At 37.3% G+C, this 23,033-nt stretch overlaps 1 protein-coding gene across 1 annotated transcript in view; it reads left to right on the top strand.

The window, feature by feature from the left end:
- Nucleotides 1-1,244: 1,244 nt before the first annotated feature.
- Nucleotides 1,245-23,033, top strand: part of ATPsynbeta (ATP synthase, beta subunit) — a 97,444-nt gene continuing 75,655 nt past the window's right edge. Inside the window, exon 1 of the mRNA XM_090383417.1 lies at nucleotides 1,245-1,463. Within this exon, the coding sequence (XP_090239543.1) occupies nucleotides 1,349-1,463 (115 nt within the window). The 5' untranslated portion in view covers nucleotides 1,245-1,348. The remainder of the gene's footprint in view (nucleotides 1,464-23,033) is intronic.

Consider the following 23,033-nt stretch of genomic DNA (forward strand, 5'->3'; position numbering starts at 1 on the left):
GCTCATGCACAATATCCATACACTTTTAAATCTCTGGCCTTTGCAGCGTACTGTATCACACTACAATGTAAACCACGCGGAGATTGGGGAAATCCCTGGTGCCCTTTGACCCCAAACACACTTTACACTTTACTTTTCACTTTCCAAAAGCATATCAACAGCTGCAGTGCGATGGGGTGTGGCGTTATTATCCATAAACACAAACTCAGGGCCAATGGCACGTCGGAACAGACGCACATGGGGAAGGATTACCTCAGTACATAGCGTTCACCGGTTACAATACCGCTTTCCAGCGTCTGGAGTTTTGTACATCCATCCAAGATAACGCCTCCCCAGAGGAGGACACCTGGACCGCCATATGGATCCCTTTCAGTGATGTTTGCGTGGGTGATACCATGTGCCAACCTCTCGCCAGGTTAGCTGATATCCAGAATCGCTGCTGAGACTGAATGTACTCTCATCAGTAAAGAGTACCTTAAGTAAAGATTTTGCGGTTGTAACCTTTATAAATAGTGTTGGTCTTTAAGTTTTGCACACCAGTGTATATACATAAAATATGGCCATAGATGCTGATGCTCCTAAAACCCAACAACAGCAAAAGCATTTTGTCCCTAATATACCCGAGTTCACGCAACCAAACCTATACAGGAACATTACATCTATATAATGTCGGTGTGGATACACCATAGATAACTCTTAAGAAAAAACTACGAAAGTAGTGTGAGAGGCATCATATCCTCTGTATCTCATATTGTGCTCATCCTTCACAACGAGTTGCCATGGTATTGCACTACTTCGAATAACTAATGCTTCATTAATAGAGAAGACTATTGTTACTTATTCTCGGTGGGCACCACCACCACCACCCAGACGGCACAGCTTCAAAGCTATTGGCCTATCATCGGTGGGTGGGTGGGTAGCTACCCTGGTATTGCAGACATGACAACCCAGTTGTGAAGATAATCACATAATATGAGAGATGCCAAAAGGTTTATATAGTAATATCTAAAATAACTAAATGCAACAAGGCATAATATGTTGAGTAAGAGTTTTACATCTATATAATATCGGTGTGGATACACCATAGATAACTCTTAATAAAAACCTACAATAGTAGTACGGGAGGCATAATTTCCTCTGATCTCATATTGCTCAAAATGAATATTACAGTAGTATTTATAGCACGCCCCTAGCGGTGTTGTGGGGCTCTAGTGCAGTATAGGTATTTGCATTTCCATCCGGGCGCGTGTGTATCGGCAAAAGTCAGGAGGTCGTTGTGGGTCATTTGGTGGTGGAAGAAGCTGGAGTTAATTTTTTTCTTTGTAATAATAATTCATATTTTAAAACCATGTTAAGTACATTTGCAAAAGCATATTCATCTCTTTTGAAGGTGACAAAGCCCGCCGTTTCACTTTTAATCGTACAGCGGACTTCTAAATTAATACCTTGTGTAGCAGCCATTCGTAAGTTCCTTTTCCATCTAAAATTATCCAAATCTATACGCCTTTTACCAAAAATGGTTTTTTGGCCTTTTTTTTTTTTTTTTTTTCTCTGAATTCACAATTAATACATGCATATATAATATAATAAAATAATATTTAAGGAAGAAATTGAATGACGGGTATTTTCGGCTCATTTTGCACTCATCTCTGGTAATTTTGTGTAAGAGCTTATATCCAGAAAAATGCAACCGTACTGCTTAGTTTGGTAAATTTTTAGCTTTAATATTGTCACTGCAGGGAAAATTCGTTATTATTAAATAAATTCTTTATTATTATTATTTTATTACATGAAGAATTGTTTCAAAAAAAAAAATATATATATATATATATAATAATTCAGTCATTAGGGGTTTCACTGTATATGAGAGAGAATATATTATCGTGAACCGTTAATTAAAATGGAATGGTAATGCAAACTCTTAACGCCCATATGGCCACAGCTTTACAAATGGTTTCCAAATGCGATGGTAAAAGCCTCAGTTGTGTATGCAGCAAAAAATAAACTACCTTTTAACACTGACAAATGCAGTGAACCGTATAAGGGTAGCAGTAATCCTAGATTAGCATAAAAATTTGGTGGTACTACACTTGGATGGTGTTTATTACCTCTCCCCCTGCTGCTGTTTTAAAATCGGAAAACAAGTTCCGATTTTGAAACTGGTGAGGGGGGGGATAAACACCCTAAGACTAAACATAGCGGGTTAGGCATATGCAGTGACATCACACCTCCTGAAAAACTCAACCAGAAGGGTACCACCTTGTAAAGATTAACCTCTTTTTTTTCTCACACACCAGGGGAAATGCAATAATCTTTTCAAGCTGGTACCCTTCCGGTTGATCGTTAAGAGTAGCAGTGATTGATATGCCTAGCTCGCTATGGTTAGTCTTAGGATGTTTATTACCCCCCACCACCACTGCTGTTTTAAAATCGGAAAACAAGTTCCTGATTTTAAAACAGCAGTAAGGGGGTGGGGATAAACACCCTAAAACTAACCATAGCTGGCTAGGCATATGCAGTGATGTCACGCCTACTCAAAACTCAACCAGAAGGGTATCAGCTTGTAAAGATAACAGAAAGAAATGGAAATGAAAGAAAACAGTAATAGAGAGTTGTCACAGACTCTCAGGTATGACAAGCTAACACTTGCTATGTAGTACTGTACTCTAAAATGCTGATAGAACTGATATTCAGATATTCAGGTGACACTTGTGAGTCAAGTGAACCAAATTTTGATGAAGTCCAGTCATTCTGTGACAACCAAATTCTCTGCTTGCACTTCACAATGGTTTGACTGTTAGTTGTTATTTGGTTTTTAGGAGCATTAGCAGCTAAGGCCATGTTGCTCCGGGGATATGCGGTAGTCATTTCCTGACCTTTCCACATCCTCCGTATTTGGTGGTCACTGGCTCGAACCCTGGTCTGATCAACAAGCGTGTACTACGCGCTGCTGCTCCTGGCTACGGAGGCGCCTTGACTCTTAGTAATGCTGGGTATACTCTCCCATGTTGCAAGCGATCAAAGCACTGCATGTAGTATACTGGAGCTGTTCACCCAGGTGTGAACCTGTGTAAGCAGGAATTGAGGTGTGGTGTCCACACCACACAGGAATGCCAACCTTTTGTTATCAGGCAGTACAAGGTGATAGATGACTTGCAACACCACCACTTTGCTTATTAGGTGCTTGAAGTGTAAAAACCCATGTTTAGTCTTTGGAGGAAAGCAACAGAGATTCCCCTCATCTCTTCCATCATTCAGTTTGATTGATGTCTTTTGAAGTTATGATCGGGATCGTGGCTAGATCCAGTTTTCCTCATATTTTTAAGGCTATAGCTCTAAAACAGTTTTTGCAGGCCAGGCACTAGATAATCCATCAAATGAAACCTATTGTTAACTCTACTGGAATCCAGATCAGCTAGTGTATGAACTTGCTGCCTCTACTCTGCCAGCTGGTGACTGGAGGGAGAGTCGTGTGTTTGAATGCATTTTTGAGATCATGTTATTTCGAGTTGCTACATATATTCTTGATGTGTGTATGCCATATCCAGAAATTTTATGACTTATGTCTCCCTCTGTACTTTTGCTTTATCTACTGAATGCATCACGAGTAGCCAAACTGATTTATCTACAGAAAGATCTAAACCTCCCAAACATGCATGGTCTCAGTTCATCTCATTGATGGCCGTTTCCACCTAGAGTCTGCCAGGCCCCACTTACCTTTTCTTACAGAATCCCAATTATCTGTTTCCTCAACCACTGCCCACTTCATTTGCCATACTTATTTGCTGTATGATTCCTTTAACTTCAAAGGTGATACTTATGCATGTGGCTACTGATAGTCCCTGTTGAAGACAGTAATTTGTAATTTCCTCTTTTTGATCTTGTCTAGCTTCAAATCTCTTTCTCTCTGTAGCCCATTCTGTCAATTTCAACCTTGCCTCTATTTTAATCACATGGTGAAGTAATATTCCTTGGCAGTTTTTAACATTCACAGCTCCAGCTGGCTTCAGTGTTCTAGTCACACAGACCCAGCTTGTTGAGAAGCTGAAGCTTTTGCAATTACTATTGATCTTGCAGATTGTTCATTTACCTACCAGGGTACCAGACAATCCTAACCACATAGCCAACACTTTTGATCTTTTTCTCAGAAACAACCCTTCAAAATACATATATGGTCAAAGTGAGTTGTCCTCTATGCTCCTCAGATCACAACATGGTGGTCTTTTCTCTGATGGAAGGAAGCTTTTCTCTCGTGACTATTGACTACCTCATGTCCTTTGTGATTACAAGAATGCAAAATGAGATGATCTGCAAGTTCTAGCCTTCTTTTCCTTATGTGGATTAATGTTTTAAACCTTATGATGTCAATGCTTGCTCAGATCATGTCAGGAAAATTATTCATCTAGGGATCAAATACTTTATTCCACACTGCACCTTAAAATCTCATACTTCATCTAAACCTTGGTTTTCCAATAAATGTGGTAAGGCTATTCAAGATAGGAATATTGCAGTTGGCTTGTATTCCAAATCTCCAGGTTCATTTCTGCATACACTAAAGCTCACAACTGTAAAGAAATTATTAATCAATCCAAACTAGAATTTGAACAGGCTAAGAGTAGAACGATTGCGTCTTGTCCAAAGGTAGTTGAGCACTCCGGTCTCTTGCCAAAGCTATTGGCTGCATGTTTTGCCCACCTATAGTCCCACACCTCTGTTAAAACTTAATGGTTCTGTTGCCTCCTCAGCTAAAATCAGATGATTTCACCACCACCTACCATTCCCAGTATACTCCACTCAGTGCCTCCTGTGGTCTTCCACCAGTAGGATGTCAGAAGAATTTTGAACAATTTTGATGCCAAGAAAGCAAAGTCCTGATGGTATTTCTCCACTAGTTCTCAAAACTTGCTCCTGAGCTTATCCTGTGCTGTGTTGCCATTTTACACTTTGCTATTCCACTGGTAGTTTTCCTTCTGCTTGGAAATTGCTTGTATCCTGTTTCTGTAGCAGGTGATTAATCTCTCATCATCTCGTTGCAGTTACATGGTTATATCTACTTTTTCCCAAGTAATGGAGAAATCTATCAACTATGTGCTTGTTAATAAGAAAGACTGTTTTTACAGGGATGGAATACACTTAAATAGAAGGGTTGCAAGAAGATTTGCTGAAGCTATCAAGGCAGTGATAGGTGGTTTGGAAAACTGCTAGCTTTGGGGAATACACAGAATAATAGATTAATTACAGCTGCAGGCAGAGGTGAAGTGATTCTTGCACTGCTTTATGGAAACCTGCAGCAACCTGGAAAGCAAGGTGTCGGGTATTTTAATCCCTGCTGGTAGGTCATGGAAAAAGTAAATACATGGGCTGTGTTGGGGTAACTAAGAGCAAACATGTGCATTACAGTTGCATGCAATTAATGTGCTAGGAGCATCGTAAATAAATTTGAAGTACCGATTAGGTCATCAAATACAGACATGGTGTTGCTCAGCCATAAGGGATGTAGATTTTGAGTATGGCAAGTACGGTATGTACAGAGAGGAGATGAGTTATGCTCTTACTTAAGAAGCATGTTAAATCTAAGGCAGTGCATCCAATTGACCATGAGTGACTAGTGCAATATTGAGTTAGTTTGGTGTGACATAAGCACTGGGAAAACAAAAATGAGGGGAGTGTGCTATATGCCTAATGACTCTGATTAGTATATAAAACAACTATACAGAGAAATAGTGGGCCAGTAAATCAGAATGTCTTATAGTGTGGGATTTCAACTTTCCAGGTATATGTTTGTCACTCACACAATCAAGACTTGTAGATTTATTGGATAACTGTTTTTTACAGCAGCATGTTACAGAGGCAACAAGAGGAAGCAGTACTTTTGATCTGGTGGTCAATAGCGATTCTTCATGCATTAAGAATCTACAAGTAAAAGACCCACTGGGTGGCAGTGATTACAGTGTACTAATGTGGAATTTAATTAAAGACAACTATTGTCAAGAGTAAAGGGAAAAACTTTTGCTTTCATAAGAGTGATTACATTGGTCTCTGACAGTTTTTAAATTCTATACAATGGAACCATCTGATGATGATGATATTAATGGCAAATTCTAAATGGGAAGCATTCAAGGAAATAATCATAGAAACTGGTAGGCTTTTCATACCAACTAAGAAATACTGTTCAAGGCTTAAATGAATGTCAAATGAGCTGATGCCTGTGGCAAAGAAGAAAAATGAGGATGCATACAAGTTATGATACAGAAATATATGGTACATATAAATTAGTCTATAATCAAGTCACTAAGGAGGTTAGGGAAGCTAAGGCAGATTACTAGAAGTCTCTGGCAAAGAACAGCAGCAAAAACTTCTATGCTTATGTTAATAGTGGAAGGAAGGAGGTGAATCACTTTGGGCCACTTGATGTCAAAGAGTTAACTGTTGATGACCCTGCTCAGGTTGCTGACGTATTGAATAGGTATTTTGTATCTACATTCACACATGAGGAATTCTGTAGGGAAGGGGATGCCAGAATTTTGAGCTGAATAATTTTATGATAATTGAAAGGAAAGTGGAAAAGAAATTGTTAAAGGTAAACATAAAAAGATGCCGGCGGTGGATGGAATCTATCCAGTTATATTAAGGGAGGCAGCAAAGGAGTTAAGAAAACCCTTAGCCATAATTATGAGAGCATCCTTGGATTCAGGGGAGGTCCTTATGGACTGGAGGTGTGCAGATGTATTCCCAATTCAAAAGTGGGAATCAAAAGGTAAAATAAGTAATTACAGACCTGTTAGCTTAATGTCTGTTCCCAGGAAAATAATGGAGTCACTGGTTAAAGAAGTAATGCAGGATCATCTAGACGGGAATGAAATTATACTGCAGTCACAGCATGCGTTTAAAGAGCGATCTTGTCTGACCAGTCTAATTGGATATTGGATAATTGTATTTCAGTAAAGCTTTTGATATTTTTGCACATAAAAGACTGCTATACAAACAGAAGCAATGTGGCATTAAGGGCAAGTTACTGCTATTGATAAAAGTATGGTTGAGTGGGAGAAGACAAAGTGGTCGTCAATGGGCATTACTCTTTGTGGACTAATGTTAGTCCAAAATGTTACTCCACTAATGTTAGTGAAGTTGCTCCAGGGTTCAGTGCTGGGCCCATTGTTGTTTTCATTATTTATTAATGATGAATGAAGGTATATCAGGCTTAATGTCTAAGTTTGCAGATGATGCAAAGGTAGGCAGGGTGGTTAATGACTGTAATCAGAGTGAGCTACTGCAATAAGGTCTATTAAAATTGTTTAATGGGCTGAGAAATGGCATTTCAAGTTTAACATTAACAAATGCAAAGTACTGCATATGGTAGCAGTAATCCCAGAGTAACATACCATGTGTGTGATACTGCAATCAGGGTAGTAGAAAATTAAAAAGATCTGGGGTGGTAATTTTGTAGTCAGATATGAATTCTCTGGGCAATGCAGACAGGCTGCCAGGCCAGCTCATGAGGTTTTGTCAGTGATGTACAGAAACTTTGCTTGCAGGGATAAGGAGGTGATTTCCCTTTGTATAAGACCATGGTTAGGCTGCATCTTGAGTACTATATACAGATCTGGAGGCCTCACTTTAGGAAGGATGTAGATCTGCTGGAATGGGTGCAGAGAAGAGCAACAAGATTGATGAAGGGGTTAAAAGGATGACCTTAGCAAGAAAAGCTTAGTTCTGCAAATTGCAGCATTTGAACACTAGACACTTGCGGGAACATCTGATTGAGGCGTTTAAGGCCTTGAGTGGATTGAGTAAGCTAAATGTTGATGGCATCCTTTCCCTAGTTGAGATTATGCACACGATGGGGCATTACTTCAAGTTGAGAAAGGATGGTTGCAGGATAGATCTGTGAAAGTTTGCATACAGCCAGTAGGTGGTGTATCGTTGGAATAAACTTCATCTGTCGTTATGGAAGTGGGTGGTTTAAATAACATCAAGGAAATTTATACAAATTCTTGCAGGTTATGGATAGGCAGTGTGTATTTTTATTTTATTTTTTTTTTGCATGCTTTATAAGTTTGCTTTCCTGCGTCATTTGCCACTACTAATATTAACTCTTAAACTATCATGAAATGATCCTTCCATCCGATCAGTGATTGTCAGTGCAATCCACTGGCTTATGTTACCCATCTATGGACAAATTCATTGGAAAAGTTTGATGAAATTCAAGCAGTTGCTCTTAACATCTTTAAGGCTTTTGACCATGTTTGGTATGAAGGTCTTATACACAAGCTTCCATCTTAAGTTTTGCCAATTGTATGCAGGTTCTTCTCTGACTATTTGCTGCAGGTTGTGGTAGATGGTTCCCTGTCTTCTAACTTTTTCACTAATGCTGGTGTTTTTCAAGGCTCAGTTCTTTTTCCCCATTCTTTTTCTCTTGTATATTATTTGTTTCCACTGACTGGAAATCCTATCCATAGTTTTGCTGATGATAGCACATTGCATTCCACCTTCCAGTTTGAGTAACTTGCATATGCATACAGATCCAGCTTCCCAAATATTCACTACCAATTCCTTAAAGCTGATCTCTAGCTAATTCTCATATGGGGAAAAGATGACTTAGTTAAGAGACTTTGTAAAAGACAGGTTAATTAACCTGTCTCTTACAAAGTCTCTTGCTCTGTCTTATAGATGTTCTATTTCTGTTGCAAGCTTTTTCAAAAAATACCTCTGTGGGCACTATTCTTCTCAATTGGCATCTATAATTTCCCCTCATTTTTCCAAACAAGTCTGAACACATGATACATCCAGTCATTTATTTACTGTCCAACTTTAAACTTGCAGAACCAACTTTTTGTCCTCATTTATCCCGCTGACTTCTGTTTTTCTTAACCTTCATATGTATTTCCTAAAAATTACAACCTGCAAAAATTCAAGTTTAATGTCAACAATTCTTCAACCCACACACAGTACTAAGGTATATAAATTCTAATGTTTTGTGTTTGGGGATTTCATAAAAAAAAAAAAAAAAAAAGATAAATGAGGAAGAGGAAACATTCATTCCATGAGTTTTTGGAGTTGGAGAGTGAATGGTTGCTCACTGCTTGCAGCACATTTGGAAGAGACTGGGGAAATGACAGATGTAATTCAGAAGAACTGTAACCATGAAACTATCTATAGAAAAGGCAGCCAGCAGAAGCTGAATGTGTCTGAGACAGGCTGAAAAGACTTTGTAAGAGATGGGTCATTAACTTTACTGCCCCCCCCCCTCTTTCAAATGTATTCAAGAAGCTTGAGAGAGGTTTTGGGTATACCACCCACAAATGTGAGTGCACTATTCCATGGTAGTGTGGATTTGAGATTTGTACAAAATGAGTAGTTTTTTATAAGAAAAATGAAAAAGAAATCCAGTTTTTGTGATGTAGATGTAGCAATATTTATGAGGTGCTTATGTAGTAGAGATTAGAAGACAGGGTAATCCCTAATAGAAATTGTGATCTTGTTTAGAAATCAATGCAATGAAAGATCAGCACATTGGCAGTGGACTTTTTTTTTTTTTTTTTGTGAGAAATAAGTCACGACTGAGTTTTAGAAGAATTGATGTTAACTAAGTTTTCTTTGTCCCCCAGGAGAATTACCTGGAGATCAAAATTTAAGCAGTTGGTGGTGGCTGTTTGAAAAGTTGAGGCTGTTTGTGCAGGATAAGGTTTCTTAAACTGTAAGGTTGAATGAAGTGTGCTATCATCAGCAAAACTGTGGATTGGATTTCCAGTCAATGGAACTTAAAAGAGGAAAAGAATGGGAGAAGGAACTGGACCTTGGGAAACCAGTATTAGTGGAGAAGTAAGAAGACAGCATCATCTACTATCACTTGCAACAGCTGCACTACCCAATTGAAAAAAAAAAAAAAAAACATTCAGCAGCCTGTAAGATGGGAACTTGTTTAGAGGACCTTTATGCCAAACACAATCAAAAAGTTTCACCAGATTTTTCTATCAAATTTGTCCAAAGATGAAGAATATAAGTCAGTATATCACCAGTGGAATGATACTGATAGAATGCTTATTGGCAATCAGATGAAACGAAAGTTTTGATCAGATGGAAAGTTTCAAGATAGTTAAGAGTTGGAAATTCATAAATTTCTCCATTACTTTGGAAAAAGTAGAAAAGTGCAATTGGGAGATAACTGGAAAGGAAGGATTTGTCACCATTTTTAGGAACTGATTGGATATGAGCAGATTTCCAAACAATAGTAAAAAAACACCATTTGAATAAGAAAGTGTGAAAAAGAGAACAAGGGAGAAATGCCATGGACCTGGTGCTTTCATTTACCCCAGGGGCTCTCATCTGGTGAGTATGGGCTTGGCATACCCAGGGTCCTGAGCTGGATATCATCATTCTTCTCTTTTTCTTTTTTGGTGATTTCCTTCTACTTCTCTCTCTCTCTCTCTCTCTCTGGGTCACAAGGTAAATCAATTTTTTTTTTTTTTTTTTTTTGTGTGTTTGGTGCAGCATAAGCCTCAGGCTTCCTTGCACCATATGGCTAATAATAATAATAATGGCATCAAGACTGTTTAAGAAGTCTTGATGCCATGAAAGCATTTTTCATTTTTTTTTTTAACATTTCTTCTGTTGGACCTTTGCAGAATCGGTCTTTAAGAAAAGACTTCAACTAAGAACTCAAATCCAAAATCGAGTATAAATCTGACAGCTGAGCAGTTAATATAAATGTTGGTATCCCATTAAATATAAATAGGATGACTTGTCAGATATGTAAAATTGAATTGTATTACTAGGATTTAGAGTCAAAATTCTATTATCTTTTGTACATATGTAAATATTTACTTTTTTTTTTTTTTTTTTTTGCTGGTTTCCAGGTTTGGGCAACCTGGGGACGGGATTGCTGGCACCCACCGGTATTGCACTATCTCCGGTGGGTGTGGGATTTGTGCCCATGGCACTTAAGGTAATAGTAGACCCAGGCTTGGCTGCTTGTGCCTGGGGGCAGGCAGCGGCTGCCTGGGTGTTGGCTGCTCCCTGATGGCAGGGTGGACATACACAAGCGATAAAAAGCTTGCTGAGTTTCTGCACCACCACAGACGTGCAAGGTGGAGATGGGCTAAAGCCTAGGAGCCACCCTTGATACAGGTAAAACACACACACACACACACACACACACACACACACACACACACACACACACACACACACACACACACACACACACACACACACACACGTGTTCATATATAATATAATATATATATAGGTATAATGAGAATGATAATGCTAATGTATATAAAATTGTATATATATCTTCTCTGTAAGTTCTTGTATATAAAATGTAAAGAATTGTGTGTACAAATAAATGGAAAAAAAAAAAAAAATGTTGGAAGCTGATGCACCCACCGGTATTGCACTATCTCCGGTGGGTGTGGGATTTGTGCCCATGGCACTTAAGGTAATAGTAGACCCAGGCTTGGCTGCTTGTGCCTGGGGGCAGGCAGCAGCTGCCTGGGTGTTGGCTGCTCCCTGATGGCAGGGTGGACGTACACAAGCGATAAAAAGCTTGCTGAGTTTCTGCACCACCACAGACGTGCAAGGTGGAGATGGGCTAAGGCCTAGGAGCCACCCTTGATACAGGTAAAACACACACACACACACGTGTTCATATATAATATAGTATATATATAGGTATAATGAGAATGATAATGCTAATGTATATAAAATTGTATATATATCTTCTCTGTAAGTTCTTGTATATAAAATGTAAAGAATTGTGTGTACAAATAAATGGAAAAAAAAAAAAAATGTTGGAAGCTGATGAAAAGCACTGAGTGGATTTATTGGTAGTGATAGGGTGGTTTACCAAGGTCATCAGTACAAGGGCTTGAGGGGAAAATAAGGATGCTGGTAAGTTGGTTTTGTCCTTAGCTGAGAATGCAATAGAACCATTGGGTTTTAAGAGAGGTGGGGTATAGATGGGCAAAGGTTGTGCCCAAATAGCTTTGGAAAACTGCTCGAGTTTGGACTTGCTTCTTGTCCAAATGGTAGTTTATACAAGTAGCAAGTTTTCTACTATTAGCCTTTTCAAAATCTAGTTTCGATTGATTAATAACTTCTTTACAATTGTTGCAAGCCTCATTGTAGGCAGAAAATTAACTTGTAGATTTGGATGCAAGCCAGTTTTGATATTCATCGTTCTTATCTTGAATAGAATTAGCACATTTATTAGAAAACCAAGGTTTAGATATGGATGGGATTTAAAGGTGGAGTGTGGAATAAAGGATTTCACCCCTACAAGAATAATTTCACTTGCATGATAATTTCACTACAGGGATGGGATACACTTAAATAGAAAGGGTGCAAGAATATTTGCTGATGCTATCGAGGCAGTGTTAGGTGGGTCGGAAAACTGCTAGCTTGGGGGGGGGGGGTTACAAGGACTAATAGATTAACAGTAGCCACTGGCAGAGGTGAAAGAGATTCTTGCACTGCTTCTATTGGAATGAGCAGAAGCCTGAAAAACAAGATTCAGGATATTTCAGAGACTGCTGGGAGTCATTGCGGTACAAGTAAACACATGGGTTGTGTTAGGGTAGCTAAGAATAGAAATAGGTGCATGTATACTTGCGTGTACACCAATGCTAGGAGTTTAGTAAATAAATTTGATGAATTTGAGATATTGCTCAAAACATCAAAGGCAGATATTGTTGGGATATCAGAGACTTGGTGTCACACAGATATAAGGAATGCAGAACTGGAATTTGGGGAGTACAACGTCTACAGAAAGGATAGACTGGATAGGAAGGGAGGAGGGGTTATGCTATTAGTTAAGAAATACATAAAATCCAAGGAAGTGAAGCCAGTGGACATCGCTGGACAGTGCAGTGTCGAGTCAGTTTGGTTTGACATAAAGCATTGGGAGATCAAAATTGAGAGTAGGAGTGTGCTATAGGCCTAATGACTCTGATGAGTATAATAAGAAACTGTTCGGAGAAATAGTGGGCCAGTAAATCAGAGAGTCTTATAATGGGAGATTTTAATTTCCCATATATTTACTGGAGTTTGGGGGCTGGTCACTCACACACTAGCAAGGCTTTTGTGGATTTATTGGATGATTGTTTTCTACATCAGCATGTTCGGGAGGCAACTAGAGGGAGGAATACTCTTGATTTGATTATCAGCAGTGATTCTTCATGCATTAAGAATCTGCAGATAAATGAACCACTAGGTGGCAGTGATCACAGTGTGCTGAAGTGGGATTTACTCAGAGGTAACTACCATTAGGGGTAAAGGGAAGGGTTATTGCTTTCGTAAAGGCGACTACGATGGACTGAGACAGTATTTAAATTCTATTCAGTGGGACCAACTGATGATGTTACCAACAGCAAATGCAAAATGGGAAGCATTCAAAGAACTTATCTTGGAAGCTACTAGGCTTTACATACCAACTAAGAAATATTGTTCAAGGTTTAGACCTAAATGGATGTCAGATGAACTGATGAGGCATATGGCAGAGAAGAAACAGGCATGGGATACATACAAATTAACACATGACACAGAAGCCTATGATAGATACAAGTTGATCTGTAACTAAGTTACAAAGGAGGTTAGGCAGGCGAAGGCAGAGTACGAGAAATCTTTGGCAAGGGATGCAAAGAAAAACAGCAAAGAGTTCTTTACTTATGTAAACTCTAGAAGGAGGGGGATGAATCAGATTGGTCCACTTGATATCGATGGGTCAACTGTTGATGATCCTGCTCAGGTAGCTAACAAACTAAATGAATATTTTGCATCGACATTCACACATGAGGAGTTATTTAGCGAGGGGAAAGCCAGGGGTGTATTCAACTCTAGCAGTAAGCTAGAGAATCTTGTAATAACTGAGAGTAAAGTGGAGGAGAAACTGTTGAAGATAAACACAAGAAAGGCACCTGGGGTGGATGGGATCTATCCAGTTATATTAAAGGAGGCAGCAGAGGAAGTAAGCAAACCCTTAGCCATAATTATGAGAGCTTCCTTGGACTCAGGGGAGGTATCCGCAGACTGGAGATGTGCAAATGTGACCCCAATTCACAAAGGAGGATCAAAGGCTGACAAGCAATTATAGACCTGTGAGTTTAACTTCTGTTCCAGGAAAATTAATGGAGGCACTAGTTAAAGAATCACTGCAGGATCATTTAGACAAGACTTCAGTTATAGCTCGGACACAGCATGGTTTTGTTAAGGGGAAGTCTTGCCTGACCAATTTGATTGGATACTATGATGCAGTCACAAAGGAACTGGATGCAGGGAATAACTTTGATATTATATACTTGGATCTTAGAAAGGCTTTTGATACTGTTGCACATGGAAGACTGCTGCACAAATTGGAGCAGTGTGACATTGGAGGCAAATTGCTGCTGTGGATAAAGGGGTGGCTGAGGGGGAGAAGACAGAGTGGTAATCAGTGGACACTGCTCATCGTGGACTAATGTTATTAGTGGAGTCCCTCGGGGCTCAGTGTTGGGTCCATTATTGTTTTCTGTATTCATAAATGATATTGATGATGGTATATCAAGCTTAATGTCGAAGTTTGCAGACGATACAAAGGTAGGCAGGGTTGTGAAGGACACTACTGACACTATGCTGCTGCAACAGGATCTGGAAAGGTTGAGCAGATGGGCTGAGAGGTGGCAAATGAAGTTTAACATTGACAAATGTAAAGTACTACACATGGGAAACAGCAACCCCAGAGCAACGTATCAACTCTGTGGTACTACACTGACAGTGGTAGTACCACAAGGGACCTGGGGGTGGTTGTGCAGGCAGATATGAAGTTCTCTGAGCAGTGCAGATGGGCTGCAAGAGTAGCTCATGGTGTCTTGTCAATGATATACAGGAATTTTTCTACCAGGTATAAGGAGGTGATTATTCCCTTATACAAATTTTGTATAAGGCAGTGGTCAGGCCACACCTTGAGTACTGTATACAGGTCTGGAGGCCTCATTTCAAGAAGGATGTAGAGCTGCTGGAACGAGTACAGAGAAGGGCAACAAGATTAGTGAATGGAACAAAGGGTTGCTCTTACGAAAAGGCTTAAGTTTTGCAAATTACAGTGTCTGGAGACTAGGCACCAGCGAGGTGATCTGATAGAGGTGTATAAAGCCTTGAATGGTTTGAGCATGCTCAATGCTGATGGGATTCTTCCTCTCGCTCAGAATAATCACCTGAGAGGGCATAAATTCGAATTGAGGAAAGGCAGATGTAGGATAGACGTGTGGAAATTTGCCTTTAGCCAGCGAGTGGTTGGTTGGTGGAACAGACTTCCATCCCTTGTCGTGGAAGTTGATAGCCTAAATTAGTTTAAGGCTCAGCTGGACAGGTATTTTGAACGAACAGATTGGTGAAGTGGAAGTGGTTTTTTTTTTTTTTTTTGGCTGATGCTGCATAAGCTTGCTTTCTTGCATCAAATGCCTCTGCTAATGCTAATGATCTGAGCAAACATTGACATCAGATTTAAAACAGTAATCCAACCAAGGAAAAGAAGAATAGATATCTTGTAGATTATCCCATTTTGCATTAGTATTATTATTATCATCTGTTTATTCAGCTTAGGTTTACTTCCTGAACAGCCAGTGTGCTAGGAGGGTGTACAAATCTGTGTGTGTGTATATACAGTGGATTCCGTTTAATCGGGGCAGCTGTTTATTTGGAACAAATCTTAAAGAACAGAACCCAGTCGAGAAAATAGCCAGGGTTTACTTCGCTTAATTAGGACAACATGCCGCTTAATAGGGGCAGGAGACCGTGCCACTTGAGATTAACCTGTGTTTGTCTCCGACCATATGTGGTTCGGTCAGATTTCTGGAGGTCACAACCATAAAACAATAAAAACAATTAGCAGTTCCCTGTTTATTGGGCTTTTCTGTCAGTGCTTCAATCATATAAAAAATTAATTTTCGGAATCTGCTCTTCATTCCTATTTTTTAAGCTATGTAACTTGTTACTCCGTTCTCACTTGCGCATATCGTGTTACTTGCAATTTGTGTGTGCCGTGTTCTTTGTTACTGATTGCTTATCCTTTGTACTGTTTTAAATTTTAACCCCCACCCACAAATGTCAGTGAACAGAAATATCAACTAGTTGGTATGTACATATTACAGTACGTATTAATTAAGCTATGCACGTAAGCCTAAATTTATTTTTATTTTGCTAACCTGTGGAAAATATTCTTCCTATTTTCACGTATCATTTAATTTTTTAATTGGTAACGTAATAAAGTGTAAAATTGTACTTAATACAGTATATCTTTACTTTTATAGTCTGTGGATAATATTCCTATTTTCGCTAATTAGAATCGCTGTTTTATAGAATTAAACTTCAATTCACAAACATGATCACAATGATCGGTGCTTACTACATATTGTATAGTGATCGGTATTTTACTATGGTGAGTCCATCGTAATGTGATTTGGTCTTACAGAAAATCAGTTGTAAAGCTGTATTTTTAACTATTTACGTGAAACTCCGCATAATTGGGCCAGCCGCTTAATTGGGCCAAAATGCACTAGTCCCAATGTGTCCCAAATAACTGGAATCGACTGTGTATGTGTGTGTGTGTATATATATATATATATATATATATATAGGTTACGGTTACGCACATATCTTAGGCTACATTGTTAAAAAATAAAAAACAAAGTTCTTATATATATATATATATACAGCGTGCAATTTTATAAAAATTTTCGATATTTAAAATAATGACAGTTTAGAAAATTATATTTACTTAATAGCAGTAACGATTAACTTTAAACTGAGGTTGATATTAAATTAATATTGTTGGTATATATCAACGGTGGGCAAATGCGGCTCTTCATTGAGTTAAGTGCGGCTCCCATTGAAAATTTAAATCCGTTTATTTTTTTTTTTTTTTTATTATTATTTCAGAACTTTTTTCACTGAATCTTGTTAAATTAACTAAGTAACTAATATTTTGTTATACGGATTTTATGTTGTGTTTATTTTTTTTTGTCTAGATATTTTGCTATTTTTATTTTGATTATTAATAAATCTGCACGCATTTACACTGCTGGCGCCATCAGCGGACTTGTGCGTAAAAATTTTGAGTGTAATTTTTCCGCGCCATAAATTAATTTAATTATTTTGTTTCAATTTCAGACTTTGGAATTAAATTTATTTAAATTTTTTGATAACATGACCTCAGAAAATATCAAAAAACGAAAATACGAACAAGAAAATAGAATCTTTCAAGAAGAATGGGTAGAAAATTTTGCTTTTATTGACAATAATGGAAAGTCGCTGTCTTATTTGTAAAGTTACAATTGAAAACTACAAAGTAAGCAATTTACGTCGACATTACGAAGTAAGTCATCCCCACTTTTCAATTCAATATCCACTCAATTCAAAATTGCGAACAGAGAAACTTAAGTCCTGGCGATCTGGTCTTCATAAGGAACAAGGACTCTTGTCTTCTTTTAGTCGCGAAGATGACAGAGCAAACAAAGCTAGTTTTTTGATAGCTTGGAATATTGCTCGTGCCAAATGTCCATATGGAGAAGGAGAATTTATTAAAAGAAACTTGGAAGAAGTGGTTAAAGTTTTGGATCCAGATAATACAAACCTGCATAAACTGATCGCAAGGTTCCTATGTCACGCCGTACAACTGAGCGTCGTATTGGTGCAATTAGTAAAAATGTTGAAAATAGTTTGATGTGTGATTTGAAAAATTGTACAGCATTTTGTTTAGCTCTCGATGAGTCTACAGACATTCAGGATGTTCCACAATTGGCCGTTTTTGTCCGCTATGTATCTGCAGACGTAAACGTGAAGGAAGAAATTTTAGACCTAGTAGCTCTTACTGAAACAACTCGCAGTATCGATGTTAGAAATGCGCTTGTTGAAGTAATGAACAGGTTTGAATTGCCTCGTGATAAACTTGTAAGTGTTGCGACTGATGGAGTGCCTGCAATGATAGACCAAGGTCTCATTGGTCTTTTAAACAACAATCCTAAAATTCCACGTTTCTTACCTCTTCACTGCATAATTCACTGCGAGCATCTCATAGCAAAGTACTTCAAATACGAAAATGTGTGGAAGATTGTTTTGCAGATTGTGAATTTAATTAGAACAAATGCCAAAACACATCATCAATTTAAGAACTTTTTAGAAGAGTTGCGAGTGAATGACGAAACAGATGAATTGCCCAGTGATTTATCCCTATGGTGTGTTGTAAGATGGCTGTCAACTTACAATGTTTTGAGCCGTTTTGTGGAACTCCTAAATCCTATCATAACATTTACAAAAGAAAAAGGAAAAAAATACCCAGAATTAGAAAATGAAACTTGGCTTTCTGACTTAACGTTCCTTACAGACTTTATAGAACATTTGCAAACACTTAATTTGGCAGCAGTGCGTAGCACACGCTTCTTGATTAGACCGGGGTTCGAGCCCATCACCACCAAATACGGAGGATGCGGAAAGGTCAAGGAGCAATATGGCCTTAGTTGTTAATGCTCCTAAAAACCAAACAACAAACAATAACAAACTTAATTTGGCTTTACAAGGAAAGGAAAAAATTATTGATTTGTCACAAACTGTATTTAGTTTTGAAGCTAAACTTCGGCTTTTTGTGTACGATCTTAAGAACAAAATATTTAATCATTTTCCACGAGTAAAAGCAAATATAATTAATATCAAAGAAGAAAAGTTAGACGAATACAAAGAAAAATTGGAAGGAAGAATTGCAAGCAGATTTCAAACATATGTTTGAAGATTTGAAAAGTTTGAATTCTTTTTATATTTTGTGAACCCATTTATTTGTGATATTATTGAAGATGGATTTCCAATTTCTGAAATAATACTTGTTGAAAAAGCGGCTGGGGAATTGGAGTTATTAGAGATTCTTGCCATCTAATTTCAATTTTTGGTACAACATATTGCTGTGAATCTTTGTACTCCACAATGAAGTTCGTGAAGTCAAAATATCATTCACAGTTGACCAATCATCATCTCACTGAATTGCTGTCAACGGCTTTAACAAATTTTATGCCAAATTTCAAAGATTTGGCCAAAGGTCTTCGTTAAATGTTATACTTTTTATTAATGCATTTTTATTATATTTTATTTTTATTATTAAAATTTTGAAATAACTATTTTGTATTTTCTTTCTCTTAATTATATTTTCTTATATATGTATACTTTACATAGCACCTTAAGACTTGTGTAGAATATGTAATCATATTAATTAAATTAAATTAAATTTGAATTTGTGTATTTAATACTATGTAACTATGGTGTGGCTCTTTATAATATATGAAAAACCGGAATGCGGCTCTCATTGACCTCATGTGTGCCCACCCCTGGTATATATGCAGGTTGTCCTGTATATCAGGGGTGGTCAACTTAATTTGTGATGCAATCTACTTTTTTTCTTCAAAATGTGCCGCAATCTTCCATCTCAAGAAATTCATTGCACATGGTTAAAAAAGTTAATCAACACATATTGAAAAATGTTGTTTATAAATTTTAAAATTAAATACAATTCAGAATTCTTGTTTTAAATTCATATGTATTTAAATTTTTAATTTATGTGAAGTTTGTGTTTTAATGTCATCTGCCAAGCTTTCAAAATCAGAGATATACTGTGATAAAGCCAACCTTAAAGAATCTTCTGTATGCAAGTCCGTAAGAGTAGAACGATTCTTTGTCTTTATTTGTTTCAAATACGAAAAGGCCGATTCACATAGATATGTGGAACCAAAACAGGAATTTAAATGTTCACTGCATTTTTTTACATTTGGGTACTTTTCTCGGTAAACATATTTCCAAAAGTCTTTTTCTGATGACCTAGCCTTTAAGAAGATATCATTTCGCAATGTAATAATTTCATTTTCAAGTAATATTTTCTTCATGTGAAAAATCTCAGCAATTTTCTCTGCAATTTCTGGATAAGAAATATATTGAACAATGTCCTCAACTGTTTTAAAATCGCTGAATCTGGTTTCAAAATCATCCACAACTTTCTCAATTTCAGAAACATGTTTCTAACTATTAAATTCGAAAACAGGATTTTTTGCAAAAGATCTTGCATATTTGCAAAATGATTGAATTTTTTTTTTCTTTTAGATCCTTAGCCATTGCCAAAAATTGATATTTACATGCAAAAATACTACTAAACCACCCACATTTTTATTTTTTCCTTGTACAGTAATACCCCGAAGTTACGCGATAGGTGGGTCCGACGAAAATCGCGTAAGTCGAATTCGCGTAAGTCGGGGTACAACTTTGCATATAAATACATATAAGTTTTGCTTAATTGGGACCAAGGACTAACAAAAACACTTAGTTTAGAAGAAAAATATTAATAAAATTGCAGTTCTTTATACATATTAATACAAAATATGTATTAAAAAAACAAATGACTTACGTTAAAAAGTTATTTCGATGTCGATGGCTTCATAAAATCTAACAAATTCGTCTGACGACACAGCGCGTTCTTTTTTTCACGCAGAATTTCTTCGTAGCAAGCTAATAATTTTTTTATTCCTTGCTTTGTAGCTATGACGCGTTCTTCGTTGGAGTCTGTTTTCTAAAATTTTTAAGCCCTTTACAATTGAGCCCTTTTCAATTTTCAACCTGTCAAGTTTGCAATTGTCATGTGCTTTTCGCCGTTGCTTCATTTAGGCCTGTAGCACGTGCAATATAACATGATCTTTCATTTCGCTCAAAGCGTTTCACAATTTCATATTTTTTTCTCTATCGACAGAGGTGGACTGGCAATAAGCCTTACCGGGGAAACCCCAGTGGGCCAGTGTGATTTTGGCCATAAACCATAGTATGAGGCCACTATAAATTTTCCCGGGCAAGAATTTTTGACCCAGTCCGCCTCTGTTTATCGATAATTGCTTTTCTTTTTCTCTCTGAATCTGCAGTGTCTTCACCAGGACGCTTCCTTTTCATTTTTAGGGAATAAAGCACAATTACAAAACGAGGAGGCACGCTTGATACGCATAAACAAAGCTGCGCGCATGTAGCAACTGAATAAACAACACCATAAAGGCAGAGATACACTATTAACACCTCACATTTCTAGGGGTTACTACCATAAAACAATAAAAATCCAGTTGCGTTTCTGCTAGTGGAATCTGTTATAAACTGGTAGTAAACTCGATCTAATTGCATTTGCGATTATACCGATAGCTGGAATTGTGTTGGTTTTTACGTTATTATGGTGAAAGTGTGTTTCCCCTTCACTGATATAAAAAACATAAAAGCAGCAAAGTTGAATTTTGTTCATCTTTCACTCTCATTCTCCGCCGTCGCACCGTATATCGATAACATATGAAAAACGACCTTGAAGATAGTGGGCGGCAGCGTTGCCAAACGAAAAAATCAGGAACCGCGTAACTCCGAGTTCGCGTAAGTCGGGGTAGCGTAAGTCGGGGTATTACTGTAATGTAAAATCTGCCAAAAAAGCCAGATCACACAACTACGCCTTATCTTGTAGCTGCTGATAGTCATCTCCCTTTTGATCAACAAATTTCTTAATTTCATTCAGCAAATTTCGAAATCTCTGTAGAAACTTACTCCGACTCAGCCACCTCACATCTGTTTGTAATATCAGATCTGGTTCATTTTCATCGAGGTGCATTTTGAAAAGTCTCCTTTGAAGAGATTGTCCTCTGATGGAATTCACGGTTTTGAAAGCTATGTCCATAACACTTTTAGTATTTAATCTTTTTTTAGACTAAGACTTTGTTGGTGGATGATACAGTGGGAACTCTAAAAATCTGGGAATTCATCATCCTTTTGGCACAATGCGATGAATCTGTTAAGATGCCCTGTTATTGCTTTAGCTCCATCTATTGTTATTGATATGAGCTTAAATAGTGGTAATTTAATTTTTTTCAATAAAATTTTTGAATGCGATAAATATATCAAGACCTCTAATTCTTTCTTTTAATGAAACCATACCCAGCAGTTCTTCTCTAGTGGCAGAATCATCAAAAACCATACGAATAAAAACGAGCAATTGAGCTGTATCACTGACGTCTGTAGATTCATCGTTGTAAAGAAAAGGACACACAATTAGCAGTATGAGCATGCAATTGTTCGCTCACATTTTTACTCATTTTTTCGATGCGCAGCATCACAGTATTTCGAGATAATTGCAGATCATGAAGAGCACTTTTAATTTCATTTTTGGTTCTTAAAATTTTCAAAAAGAGAATCTGATTTCTAAAAATGCATCTTTGATGAATTTGATACCATCAGAAAATGGTTTGCATTTTTTTTCAAGAAGATGACTCACTTTAAATGACGCTACAATTACTGCTGTAGATTGTAAATTAGGTGTCACGAAGAAATTTTGTTGTGCGAATAATTTGGATTTAAGTTATTTTAATATATTTTTTCTAAGGTCACTATTAGGTGGAAAATCTGATTGGTATTTACCATGGAGTGCGTTGAAGTGCCTTTCTAAATTTCCTTTTTTGGTTATAGCCACGGAAGCATTACAAATCAAACATGTTTCTTTTATCATTGAATGATACGTTTTATTCTTTTTTGTAGTATTCATTTGAAATCAAAGGGTATTAAATTAACATAAGTACTGTCCAATTATTAATATTAAGTAAGCTAAATAAGAATTCAACACATACACTATACTCTCCACAATGTAACTGCGCGAATTTTCACTAGACAAGCCTAGCGGCTGCGCGGCAACAAGAGTAGTCATGCAGTTCAACTGATTTCAATAAGCGTATGCAGCGGGGTGCATAATAATAACATTTAGATTTTGACTAATCCATTTTATATATATATATATTTAAAATTCGTCGTGATCGACTGAAATTAAAGCTGCAGTCGACTGGTAGATCGCGATCGACTTGTAAAGTTTGCTATATATCATTTCTTCTGTAATTGTCATTACAATTTACTTTTCTTTTACAATATATTTTTACATTAAATTATTTACATGCTATACATTTCTGATATAAATAAATCTCAGATTTTATAGTAGTTCTGGTGATTTGGTCCAGATTTCG

The sequence above is a fragment of the Mastigoproctus giganteus genome, chromosome 10 (genome assembly GCF_048544385.1).
Source record: "Mastigoproctus giganteus isolate SK-2022 chromosome 10, ASM4854438v1, whole genome shotgun sequence".
Lineage (NCBI taxonomy): Eukaryota > Metazoa > Arthropoda > Arachnida > Uropygi > Thelyphonidae > Mastigoproctus > Mastigoproctus giganteus.